This window comes from Triplophysa dalaica, chromosome 7 (genome assembly GCF_015846415.1).
Source record: "Triplophysa dalaica isolate WHDGS20190420 chromosome 7, ASM1584641v1, whole genome shotgun sequence".
In the NCBI taxonomy this organism is placed as follows: Eukaryota; Metazoa; Chordata; class Actinopteri; order Cypriniformes; family Nemacheilidae; genus Triplophysa; species Triplophysa dalaica.
The window spans coordinates 20,232,882-20,245,804 of record NC_079548.1 but is presented as its reverse complement, the minus strand read 5'-3'; the positions used below and the strand labels follow the sequence as shown (position 1 = coordinate 20,245,804).

Below are 12,923 nucleotides of genomic sequence, written 5' to 3'. Positions count from 1 at the left end.
AGATTCGGCGACTCTCTCTATCAATGCTCTGGTGTTCCCAAGCGATGTGTAATGAAAGTTAAAAAATGAGTAAATAAACATTAGATTGACACAATGTTCTTAAATGTTAAATATATTTAATAGTATATTCAGTGTTTAAGTTTGGGGTTTATAAAAGATAGATGTCTGGGGGTCCCTCACATGAGGATGATCAGACTAAGGGGTCTGTGGCTTCTTAACGATTGAAAACCTCAGGTCTACAGGACAGCAAATCTAATTCATGTGATTTGTTGTTGTTTCTTTACTTCAGTCTCTGACCATCTTCCAGAAGTCTCTGACCACCATGCAGATTCAGGTGCAGGGCTTGCTGCAGTTTACACCTGCTGTGTTTCCCACTGCAGAGGTGAGAGAGTCATTCAACACAGACATTCCAGCGCATAATTTGCCTCATTTTACTCCAAACTTTCATGTCAATCATTCCAGAAAGATTTGCTTGGAATTCAGCGGCTCTTAAACTCCTCTGAGTTCAATTTGCACCAGCTCACCGCCTTACTGGACTGCCGTAGTCTTCATAAAGTGAGTTATTGTTTCTAAGTGTGTTCTCTCATAGACAAAATCTGATTAAGAGGATGGTCAGACACCTTGACAACTGAACTTTTTCTATCCAATGCTGCCTTCATGTAGATTCTTTTATGCAAATGACTTAAAAGTCGCAGATGGTCAAACCAAACCTCCCAGTCGTCATCCTAAAGTGTTTCTGTCATTCAGGATTATCTGGAGGCTCTTCTTGGCGTTTGTTATGACGGTGTAGAGGGACTCTTGTATCTGTGCCTGTTCTCTTTGCTGGCAGCCTGTGCCTTCTGTGCCCTGCTGTGTGCCATGCCTCGTGCCTGGACCCTCATCGCCATCAGGTAATATCGCACTTTCTTTAATATGGTTTTACGTGGCCAGCGTGGCTGACGTGTGTCATCCTCAGGGACAGGGATTACAATGATATCGATGAGGAGGACCCCTTCAACCCGTCACGGCGCATCACTCCGTATAACCCGAGCCGAGCTCAGATTCACAGTTTCTGCAGTTACAGCAGCAGTATGGGCAGCCAGACCAGCCTTCACCCCCCGCTGCCGGCCACATCCAGTACACCAGAGTACATGTGAGTGCTGGGTGTGTTTGCGTGCGTGTGGTTGGTTCTCTCTTGCTTGACCCACTTTTCTGGGTTTTCCCTCTGTTACAGGAACCAGTCCATGCTGTTTGAGAGAAATCCTCGCTATGAAAACGTCCCGTTGATCGGGAGAGGTTCACCCCCACCCACGGTATTTTGATTTTAATTTTTACTTGCAAACTCAATTTAAATGAGCTTCTGTGTTTTGTGCCGAACTCTTAGAGAGGAATATATTCGTCCATTGTATTTATTTAAAGGGGTCATATGACAAAACTAAAAATAATATTATGGCTTGTTTTAGATGTGATGCAATACACGATTCAAAAACGCCATATTTTCACATACCGTGCATGTTTATATCTCCTCTTTGCTCCGCCTCTCTGAAACACGCAGATTTTTTACAAAGCTGATCGCTCTGAAAAACGAGGTGTGCTATGATTGGCCAGTTAACCAGTGTGTAGTGATTGGTCGAATAATTCAAAGTGTGACGGATATGTTACACCTCTTACCATATTTGGAACATCAGGTTCCAAAGTAATTGTACTGACAGGTACGCCACCTTACTTTCGTATACATTAATCAAATCATACCATGAACTGACGTAGATTTGTGGATACACGCGGCGTTTCAGGCAGGTCAGGGTGACCATTCGCTTTTAGATAGAATGAATCTTTTACACTTTCATTTTTGCAATTGTACGTGTCTAAAACATGCATGGGCACTTAGCATGGGCACAGTATGACCCCTTTAAAGGAACAGTTCACCCAAAAATGAAAATTCTGTCATCATTTGCTCATCTTTGAGTTGTTCCAAATCTTTTAACATTTATTTGTTCTGATGAACACCTAGAAGAATATTTGGAAGAATGCTTGTAACCAAACAGTTTTGGGGCACCATTGACTACCATAGTAGAAAAAATGACAATGGTAGTCAAACTGCTTTCCTACATTTTTCCAAATATCCTCTCTGTGTTCATCAGAACAAGGACATTTATACAGATTTGGAACAACTGGAGTAAATGATGACTGAATTTTCGTTCTTGGGTGAAAGGAGTCAATTTTTTCACCCAAATGATCTTTCGTTATTTTATTCCTCTTATCTGTATCAATGAATCATGCACAATAATATCATAAATCTGTATTTGAGTTAATGTGCTCATTTTTAATTCTGATGTTTTCTCTATGGCAGTGAACTTGAAAGCAAATGGAGCTGTACTGCCCTCTGCTGTTAACAATGTTCATTTTTGTTTGACTAAGATCTATTATAACACTCACGTCAATGCAGATATAAAGGGCCGAAGAAGAATATCTATAAATAATGAATGAAAGTTAATTAAAAGCACTACAGCCATCATTTAATTTGAATCCAAATCATTCTCCATCAGACTCTGTAGAGCCAAAGATGAATTACATGTAAAAGGATTCAGTTTTTTATCTTCTTCAGAGCTGTAGAAATGTTCTCAGTCATGTGGGTTGATGTATAGCTGGAGGCGTAAACCTCATCACGGGACAGTCTTCTATCTAATGAACCAATTCCCAACATCATTTTTATCTGTCACCAGATTCTTTTCACAGAATATTTAACATAGCTAATTGAATTCTTTCTTCTTGTCTTTTATCACACTTCAAGTCATATCCTCAGACATTTAAAAACAGTAAGTTGACCCCCCAAAAGTTGCCTCTCCTTAACTTCCCTCTCTCCTGCCATCACGCAGCTCATACACATTTCCGCACATCTCTTATAAACTCGCCGAGCTGTTTGTTCAGCTTGAAAATAAACATATTTACCTTCATCCTCCGCTGCAATTTTGCCTAAACATTCAACATTATTTCTCTTTTCCTGCTCTTCAGTGTTTCCACTGCTTTCCGGTGTCAGACGCTTTCAGAATTTCATATCTCTCCGTTTTCTCTTTACTGACTGCAGTATTCACCCAGCATGAGGACCACCTACCTGTCTATGACTGATGCTCAAATCCGGCACTTTGGAACAGACTTCCAGGTTTAGCTTCCCGGGGTCCTCGTCCTTAAGAAGTCTCAGGCAGCGTGAGACTTTACTCTAAAGCAGAAGGTAATAAAGATGTAAAATCTGTCCTTTTCATCCGTTCTGATGACACTTCTCAAAGGAGGACAGCTCAAGCACAAATATTAGAAGACTTCTCAAAGACCGCAGACACTGAAGGTAGACTCTTTTCGTCTTGTGTGGCGTATGATACCACAGAGATTTGCGGGGAACTTTGATGCCGTGTAAATATGTGCTTTTGTTTCTCCTCAGGGGTCTGTCATGTCATTGATATACTCTTTCTGTGATGACTGCTTCGGTCTGGTGTCATTTAAAGTAATTATGGAAAGCTCTTAAATGTATTTGAATAAACTTTATAGTATGAAAACAATGGTTAATGAGTAAGAAAAATGAGAAAAAGTGTTCAAAAAAGTCCACCGCCTTGACCTCATAATGAGCTTTGAACGAGAATTTCTCAGACTTGTTTAATGGTTAAATAGACAGCACGTGATGCTCTGACTCGTACTGTTTGATAGAAATGACGAACATCAGAGAATAGATGACCTGGTATTTTCGATATATTTTGCATGAGATATATGGGTTATGTTTGATGGCTGATGGGATTTCGCCTCATATATGTGTATGCTACAGAAGTAATCAGCATTCAAATACTGTATTTCATTCCAGATAAACATTGTTCAGCCTCTGGAATGAAAATATAACAAAGCACAATTTGGATTTTTAATGCAAAGGTAATATGCAAAGATCTGAATGCATATTTGTGAGCGTACAGCTGTGTATACAAGCTAGAGTATAGCTGACTGAGCCTATTTTTCTAGTTTAAGCGCTTTTGTGTTTCCATTTAAGTACTGTATAATTATATCTACATATTCCCATTTCTGAAGAAAATTCTTTATTGTTTTTTCATCATAACCACTGTTTGGACAGACAGATATGATGTAATTGAATAATAACAATGAAATTGGATATAACAAATACACTGTACACGTTAAATTAAAGCATTGTTGTCTTTTGCTTGTCATGATATTTTGAAAGTGCTGTTTTTTATTGTACATGTATTACATTTTTGTCACATTTGATTCAATAAATCATTTTTATTGAAGTCACATTTTATTCCTCGTTTGTTTTCGTAACAAAAGTAATAAATGTCAATTCAAACACATCCTTTTGCAGCATAAACTCATATTGGGCAGCTTGTTGAGAAAAGGTATGCTGTCATTGTAAATGATTGAACTTTTTGGCCAGCAATTGTCTAGTGATGCTCTGACATCACAACACAGAGTTTATCTAGAGGAGCTCCTGTCCCAAATATAGATTGTTATACAAACCTGACGTGCAATTGATGACAATGCCAGACCTTATACTGTATGTGCATGCATTTCAATGACAGAAACTCTTCAGTACTCTGCATAAACTGCTTTTATGTGGAAACAGGTTGTTGCTGATCTTCTTCTAATTTTCAACATATTTTCAATTAAATATTCATTTTGATGAAGTCATGCATCATGTCTCAATTTTCCAATTTTAATTAAACATTACAACGATAAAAAATGAGTATAGGCTCGTACAGATGAATTGTTCACCACAAGAAGTAGCATTAATGTCGACTTACAACAGTGTTAATGGGGTTTCATTTTGATTTTATTGGGTCTTTCCATTTTACATTGCAATGTCACACTTTAAACTACAGGGGGCGCCAAAAGTCATAGCCCCACTCACCCATGTTCTCTGAACACACACTTGATCCTAACATCTAAAACAGATCTTAAAATAAACTAATGAGTAATCCCCATCATACCTGACAGAAGAATTCCAGCAGGGATTTAGTTTATTGCCTCTGGGTGTTTTTCAGCAATGGAGCATTTTTGCAAAAACCTTATGTGGTCAAATCAAATAATCACCCTGATCTCATACAGAGGCAAAGCAGCACTGAACTGTGAATAAAGGAGTTCATTTAGATGTCCTACTGAAACAGAAGAGAATCATGTAGAGCGGTTTATTTTTCAGTAGAATGAACTATGCAGAATATTTGTCTACTGTATACAACAGCACACAACAGCACCTAATGGATTATAATATACAGTAAAGAGTAAATAAAAATATTTAGATTAGAACAGAGCAGAATCTGAAAAGTGTTTCATTCAATTTAATGACATTCAGGAAAAACATGATTATATAGAATGAAGTGCAAGTTTAAGTAATTAATATTGAAAGTTAAATTGAATTGAGTTTTTATCATAACAGTGCAGGATTAGTATTACTGGTGTGCATACAAACAATCATATTTTTACTGTGATGTTCCATCTTTTGACAGCTTTTATAGGAGAAATACAGTGTAACCAAACAACATTCTGAATGAAAAGTGTTTCTATCAATGACTGCATTGTCTTGTTACTATATAGAATCCTCTCACTGGATGATAGCAAAGTTAAACAGTATCAGAAGAAAGTCACATTTCAGCTGGACAAAGAGAGAGCTTCTGAATGAAAGTAAGAACGAGTTAGGCCGTGTTCAGACTTGACTTCTTTTTTTAAGCTGCTAGCGTCTGTTTTATATTATAATCCTACGAAGTAAGGCTGTGTTAAGACTTTACTTCTTTTTTGACCATCGCTGGGAGCGATTTGTTACAAATAGCAGACAAACGCCATGACTTTGGAGGCAGTATCTATTTGAAAAATAAACAGAGAGCGTCTTTTGCAATAACTTATCACATATTTAAAAACTTTTGTTGAAAGTGAAAATTAAACTTGAGCTTGAGCATTCTCGACCAATCACGTCCCTTGCATGTTGTTATGGAAACAACAGGTCTCTGTCAATGGTTAACTGTGTAAAATGAGCTTGACGTAGGGCTTTTTTCTGAAAGGTTGAACATTTTTCAGTGAGTGCTGCAGAAAAAGACGCTTGCGTTTAAAAAAGCGCTCAGGACGTTTTTTGGACGGTTTACTCCATAGTATAATAATGTTAAAAAGACGCTAGCAGCTTCAAAAAAGAAGTCAAGTCTAAACACAGTGGTCATTTTAAATTTCAATTTTGTCACATGATCTTAGCATTCATGACAGCACAGCAAATGAGAACCCAAATTTACCCATCATGCATTGCGCAGTACTGTTATTATGCTGACGTGGTGCCATCTGCATTGTACTTGGCAGAAGTGGTTTGGTTTAGCAGATTCGCTAACACGTGTGATTCATTCATCTCACAGTCGAGCTCTTCTGCTGCTCAGAAACACAACTGAGATCAGCTGCTGCATGAGACTGAGAAGCTGGAACTCATGACAGGCCTGAATTACATGAATTATTTATTTTAAGTTTAATTTGTTCAAACCTACCATTATTTCCATTGTACAAAACGCAATTAGAATATTATAAAATATGTCCCATGCAGGTTCAAGTCATAAAGGGGAAGCAAATGCATGAGGTCGGTCAATGTGGTCCATTGCAAAAGTCCTCAATCACATGTTTTAGTTTTTTGTACAAACCTAATTTATACATCTGCAGCGGTAACAAGTGAACAGCCTTCAGGGGTCAGTTATGTTAATTCTGTTATTACGAGCAAAGCTGATTATTTGCCTGTATGTGTGCTGGTGTCGTGCTGAGGGCAGTTCGTAACAGCATGTTTCGGGAACTGTTGGACATTGTTTCGGGATTAAAGGATTATACATAAAACTCTTAGAGCCTGCGTGCTTCTGTCTCGTCCTGGGCTACACCATTAGGACTAATTAAAATCTTCAGAGCCCCCTCGAAATCATTCATATTCATTGTTGGGTTGTGTGCTGTTCAGAATTCAGTGGAGAATAGTTACTTATATCCTGAATTTGAATTGAAGGGATGGTGTTTTTTTACAGTACATCGGATGTAAGTGACACATATGATGAATGACACTTGTATTATTATGACTTTGGACATTGGCCATTTTTCTCATCCTGGTTTTTATTGCTTCTAAAGTGTTACTGCTTTTTGAGATTTCCACCCTAACAGCAAATCGATGAACTGCTGGCAGACTCTTTCACACGGCACAATGAGGGTGCTGTACTAGCAGAGCTGGAGGCTTTATCATTCAGGTGTGGACACCTGCGCTTGCCAGACATGTCATCTTTATCACTGCTGACCAGTTGGGTTTACGTCCGGTCTTGTGCTTCTCTCTCAGTCTCGGGTAGAAATAAGACGCAACCATTCAAGGGTTTCTCTAAAGGGTTAGACAGATGTCACTTTTATTGGAGTCAAACGAAACAGTGTCAGAGCATGACGCAGAACTTTTGTTTGTGTTCTCTTTGTGTTCTTTGTCTCTGCAGAGTGAAAAGAGACACAAATCAAGCTGAGGAGAGAGATGCTGGCTGCATAGCAACACTCTGATGTTTGATCTTCCACACTAGCAACCTCCCTCAATCCTGTTTTGGTTTTAATCAAATGGAGTACCTTGTGAATTTATTGTAGTTGGCAGGTTTTTATGGGATGTATTCTCTTATAGCCTATACGAGGAAGTATTGGAATCAGGGACCCCATTTTGGATGCAAAGCTGGGTTATTTTGGTTTTAAGAAATGTCATAAAAATGTATTTGGTGGATATGAAACATTTTCTAGAGAAGTGTGTTAACAAGGTGACGCGCAATGAGTTTGTGGTTGTTTTGTGGAGATGTGCGATGTCACGTTCTGACCACCAGGGGGCTCCTTATATCAGTCATTGATGCGAAATAAATCCGTGCTGACGGATGCAAATGAACAATCCTCTCATGTTTGTATTTAATGTAAACCCTCTGTTGATGTATGGAAACCAGTGATTTCTTTTATTAACTCCACCTTTATTTACAAATGTTTAATAATTTATATTATTGTGCATTCCAATTAATATCAATAAAACTGAACTTGGACTTTTTTGATTAAGTCATTTGATTTAGTAATAATAACTCAAAAGATACAGTTATCTAACATGAATAATCACAATAAAACATGGTACCACAATAAAAACCTGATTTTTGGAAATGTTAGTTATCTGTTTTTGCAAATAAACTATCTTTTATCTTTTATCTTTTGTATCTTTTATGCTGCAGTATATATTTACTGTGAAAATCAAGGTTCACGTGATCATTCACATTTAAAAAAATGAAAGAGACGTTGACATTAATAACATTTTTATTTCAATGTTATTAAAAAGTATATGGTAAGAATCGATTAGTTGATTTAATACTTGGGTTCAATGCTTAAATATTTGTCAAAATGTATAAAATATTCAATTCATTATATTAAAATAAACAATTCACTATATATTAAAAAAGTGTATTTTATATAGATTTACATTTATTTCATTTGTATAAATAGTTCATGTGACTGTTGTTTTTCTGTGGTTATCCAAATACCTCAAACCTGCACACAAAACAAGATAAGCATTGAAGTTTAAGCAATGACTATGAGTGCATGTGTCCCACAAGTTCACAACTTCCTTTTCTTAGGAATTAAAGTAGGAGGACCAAACTTGTCCTAGTCACGCCCCGCGAGGTGGTTCCTGCACGTGGGCGGAGCTTCCACATAAGCCCCACCCCCACCGCGTTTCCCTCCGCACGCTAGTGTTCAGCTGAGATCAGACTCCAGTGGATCGGAGTGCAGATCCGCAGCTGACATTCGCCACACAAGACACACCGTTCGGATAACACATCAGATTCGACCGAACACCGTTTATGGTTTTAACTGAAGATTTCACAATGTCTCGCGCCGACGAGGTCCACCGCATCACGGAGAATGCCTATAAGGTAAAGTGCATTCAACAAACTAACGCAAGAAGTTATCGATCGCAGGTGTTGAGCTCCTCATTAGCATAATGCGATAAAAGTGCCACGCGCAAGTCAATTCGTGTTCGGGGCGTTGCGTGAAATCGCGGTTTTAATGTGTTTTATGTTTACAAATATGAAGGAACTCGACGGGAGAACAAGTTTGTTGTTGATGTTGGTCGCAGCCAATTGGATTTAAATGCAATGTTCTCTCTCTGTCTCTGTCTCTCTCTGTGTCTCTCTCTGTGTCTCTCTCTCTGTCTCTCTCTGTCTCTCTTTCTCCTCTCTCTCTCTCTCTCTCTCTCTCTCTCTCTCTCTCTCTCTCTCTCTCTCTCTCTCTCTCTCTCTTTCTCTCTCTCTCTCTCTTTCTCTCTCTGTCACTCACTCACACTATCTATCTATCTATCTATCTATCTATCTATCTATCTATCTATCTATCTATCTATCTATCTATCTATCTATCTATCTATCTATCATCTATCTATCTATCTATCTATCTATCTATCTATCTATCTAGTCTTCTATAGTTTGCTGTGTTTATGACACGTGCCCTTTAGGGCTTTTCAGCATAATGTTTGGGAGGGTGAGACCTGTGTATGTTGCAACAGGTTTGGTCCATCCATGTCATGTCAATCTGACTACAGTCTCTATAGATCTTCCCCGTGCAGTTTTTGTTCTGTCACTTTAAAGAAAAGTGAATACTCGCCACAGCAGAAGGATTACAGCTCGCATCAGACACTTAAGCCTGTTAAATAGGCCACCTGAAGTCCAACACCTAAAAGGAGGACAAAGAAACTATTCTGGTTTATCAAGGACAAGCGGATACGTCCTCTATCTGTGGCGTTGGTTTTTGAGCGAAGCAAAACTGTGAGGCCTGGCGTTTCATTATTTCGCATGTTATTTACTTTCTGGTTCTGTCTGTCGGTTTACATTTGACGAACCTGAAGTGGGTTAGACCTCATGGGAGGCTTTAAATTAGACCGGCTGTCTGTTGATTATCTGCCCGGTTTAACGCACACAATCGCGCTGTGCCTGTTCCATGTTGGCGTTGTTGTGTGGCGGTCGTCCACATCCACCCACTATTCAGATCATCAATGGAGTGTGCTGTTGACAAGTGTTCTCTGAACGCTTGTGTTTGAGGTTGGAAAGATAATAGGCAAACGTCAGCTGTGGTGGTGGTGGTGGGATGTCAAACATCTGCTGAAGTGCCGTGACTCAACGCCAAGGTGTGACTTTACCAGGGCGGAGGTGTGCACGCATACGTGCTCCGTTATTACTTAACTGTGCACATAGAACACTCCCTACCTGCAGGTCATGACAAGCTTCACCTGTGAGTCATAGCCCTCAATCAGTCAGACTCCTGACACCTGGGCCCAGTCATCCAGACGGTGCCAGGCAGAGCCGGAACCCATCAGCCTCCAGACACAGACGAGCTGCGAGAACCAACGACGGGGCTGACGACACCCTGACCAGCTGGAGGGTGACATCTGTGTCGGTCGCTCACCTGGGTGTGTGGTGTCAAGAAGACATTTAGCTGCAGTCTACGTGATAAACATACAGTACACAAGCATGCAAATGTAGATGCAAATACACGCAGTTTCGGTGCACATGTCGAATGTGTTACTGCGTGACAATGCAGACGTTTTGGTAATGCGTCGCAACATGTAAAAATTGAATGTGCTGAGAAAGCGCCGTGTTAAACTGGATGTTTGAAAACAGACACCATTTTGTTGAATTGAGTAACACCAAGAGATGTCTCGCTGCAGCCTGCGTTCGACATCCAACCCCACCCACATTCAAGTGTGATGTTAGAACGGCCATGTCGATGGAAGCCACGCCCATTCCAATACTTGACTATGACTCCCCAATCCGCCCAGATGTGGGTGTGGCTTCTAACGGGATATATTGCCCTTTGAAGGGCACTTCAGGAAGAGGACACTATGTGTAGAGAAAATTATGTTTTTATTCCTTCTTTCGCAGAGTGAATTTTAAATCAACGCAGTAAGAGACATAATTCCCTCCAGAGTTTACACATCAAGGGCTTTACTCTATGAAAGGTTGTAGGACATAGGGATGAGCCCATCGGAATGAATGCAGGGGGGATTTAGTTGGGATTGGATGTCACATGGGCTGAGTCGGAGCCATACTTGTGGTAACACTCCCTCTTTCTTGGACTCCGCTCACAACGTAAAAAGCATGAACTGTCCTTTATCGTCCTCATGCTCTTAAATAGTTTCATAAATAATTCATGGATGTTTAATGTGTTTAAACTAAACTAAACTATGACACGAGCAAACCTATTGACTTATGACATCAAACGGTAGTGAGAGGAATTTGATTTCGGCTCTCACGGTTGGACCGCATATAAAGTCGAGCAAGTCTCTAAAGTTGTCTAAAAAATCTTTAAGACGTCATATGGCACGAGTAAGTGTTTTTCTGTGTCTTTGGTCTGTTACAAGTTGCTCATGCATGTATTAGACATGTAAAATTGCAAAAATTTAAGTGTCGGATATTAAGTCTTGTTCAATAGAAGAAAATATTGGAATTAAGTTTGTTTAATATAAGCTAAAAATCTGCAGTTAGAAAAATAAACTTAGATTGGGCATATCAATTTTCATTTTCTTACCCCATTGCTTTTGGGTTGCCTGTTCCCGATTGGTTCAAAAATTCCGCCTCTGTCAGAATATGTGGAGATTTGAACATAGGTAACATGACGTTTACGCTAACATAAGAAAGCATACTTAGTTTCACTGTAAATCGTGTTCTGACACATTTCAAAACGTAACAATGTGTTGCATTGAACTTGTGTAGCTTGAAGGATTTGTGTAGGTTAGTGAGACGGACTAAGTTTCAGGCCCGGAAGTCAGATGAAGGAGAGGATTGTGGATGGGAAACTCCTCCAGTGGTGTTGGGCGAGGCGTGTGATGGGGCAGGACATGTCTTGTCACGTCTCCAGGTGAGACAATGTACGGGGAGTGTCTCAAACACCTCTCCCAAATAGTCAACATGGTTAGCCGTGTGGAAACCCATAGGTGTGTCCAGCTGTTTTTTTTCTCTCCGTGTGAAACCGGAGAACCCAAATGACAAGTGAAGGCTTCTATTACAGTATAAGATGCATATTATTTTCTCATTAATTGTTTGATGAAAGGGTTATCATACCCGACAGGTGTGAAATTTCGTTTATTCAGAGACTCATTTCATTACCGAGAACCAACTTAAATTTTTTCCACAGTTGATAGTGTGGGAAATCTGGACAGGTGGTTTCTTAGCAACAACATGACTACTAAATGTTTCTGTCACTTCGGTGAGACACACAGATTGCGGAGAGATACAGACATTGAGGACACGTACAGTGATATTTATTAATTTTACAAGAGAAGCTGTTGTTGTGGCGCTTTATGTGCGGTAGATTTTCATTTTAGGTGTTCATATGAAAAGCTTTGAAAAAAAAACTTTACTCAGACGTAAAGTCTGTCAGTGTATACTTACCCTCATGTCTTTTAAAACCTTTATGACTTTCTTCAGTGCCACACAGAAGGAGATGTAGTTGAATGCAACTCAATCTTGAGTTCCACCGAACAGCATAAGTAGAACATAAGCTTGAGGAAATAATGACAGAATTTACATTTTGTGCAAATTGTTTCTATAATGTTTTTTTGTATTTCAAATAAATCTTCTTCTGTGACACTAATGCACACTCATCCAGATACTGTATAAATCATCTCAACAAACGCAGATTAATACTTGAAAATAAATTAAATGCGCAGTGGTTAAAATATGAGATTACATCTATTACAAATAATTGCATGTTGGTCTTGTTTGAGTATCATATCTGGGCTTAAAGAGATCGTCAAAATCTGTCATCATTTACTCAGTCTTGTCATTTGAAACCTGTTTGACTTTCTTTCTTCTGCAGAACACAAAAGAAGATATTTTGTAGAATGTTATAACCGAGCAATGGCGGTGCACATTCACTTCTATTGTATGGACACAAAACCAATG

The 12,923-nt window shown here is 39.1% G+C and overlaps 2 protein-coding genes across 10 annotated transcripts in view; both read left to right on the top strand.

Moving 5' to 3' along the window:
• The window catches only part of ttyh2l (tweety homolog 2, like), a 42,268-nt gene extending 38,002 nt beyond the window's left edge, over positions 1–4,266 (top strand). Inside the window, exons 9-15 of one of the 2 annotated variants that reach the window (XM_056752742.1) lie at positions 290–382; positions 463–555; positions 748–890; positions 956–1,132; positions 1,214–1,292; positions 2,771–2,795; positions 3,065–4,266. In XM_056752742.1, the coding sequence (XP_056608720.1) occupies positions 290–382; positions 463–555; positions 748–890; positions 956–1,132; positions 1,214–1,292; positions 2,771–2,795; positions 3,065–3,105 (651 nt within the window). In that variant the 3' untranslated portion in view covers positions 3,106–4,266. The remainder of the gene's footprint in view (positions 1–289; positions 383–462; positions 556–747; positions 891–955; positions 1,133–1,213; positions 1,293–2,770; positions 2,796–3,064) is intronic. The other variant, XM_056752741.1, reaches the window with a different exon arrangement.
• Positions 4,267–8,725: 4,459 nt separating this feature from the next.
• Positions 8,726–12,923, top strand: part of baiap2a (BAR/IMD domain containing adaptor protein 2a) — a 73,722-nt gene continuing 69,524 nt past the window's right edge. For all 8 annotated transcript variants that reach the window (XR_008907155.1, XM_056752737.1, XM_056752739.1 and 5 more), the window contains exon 1: positions 8,726–8,903. Coding sequence is in view for 7 of the 8 variants with exons in the window: in XM_056752737.1 (XP_056608715.1) it covers positions 8,832–8,903 (72 nt within the window). In the remaining variant the exon portion in view is untranslated. The remainder of the gene's footprint in view (positions 8,904–12,923) is intronic.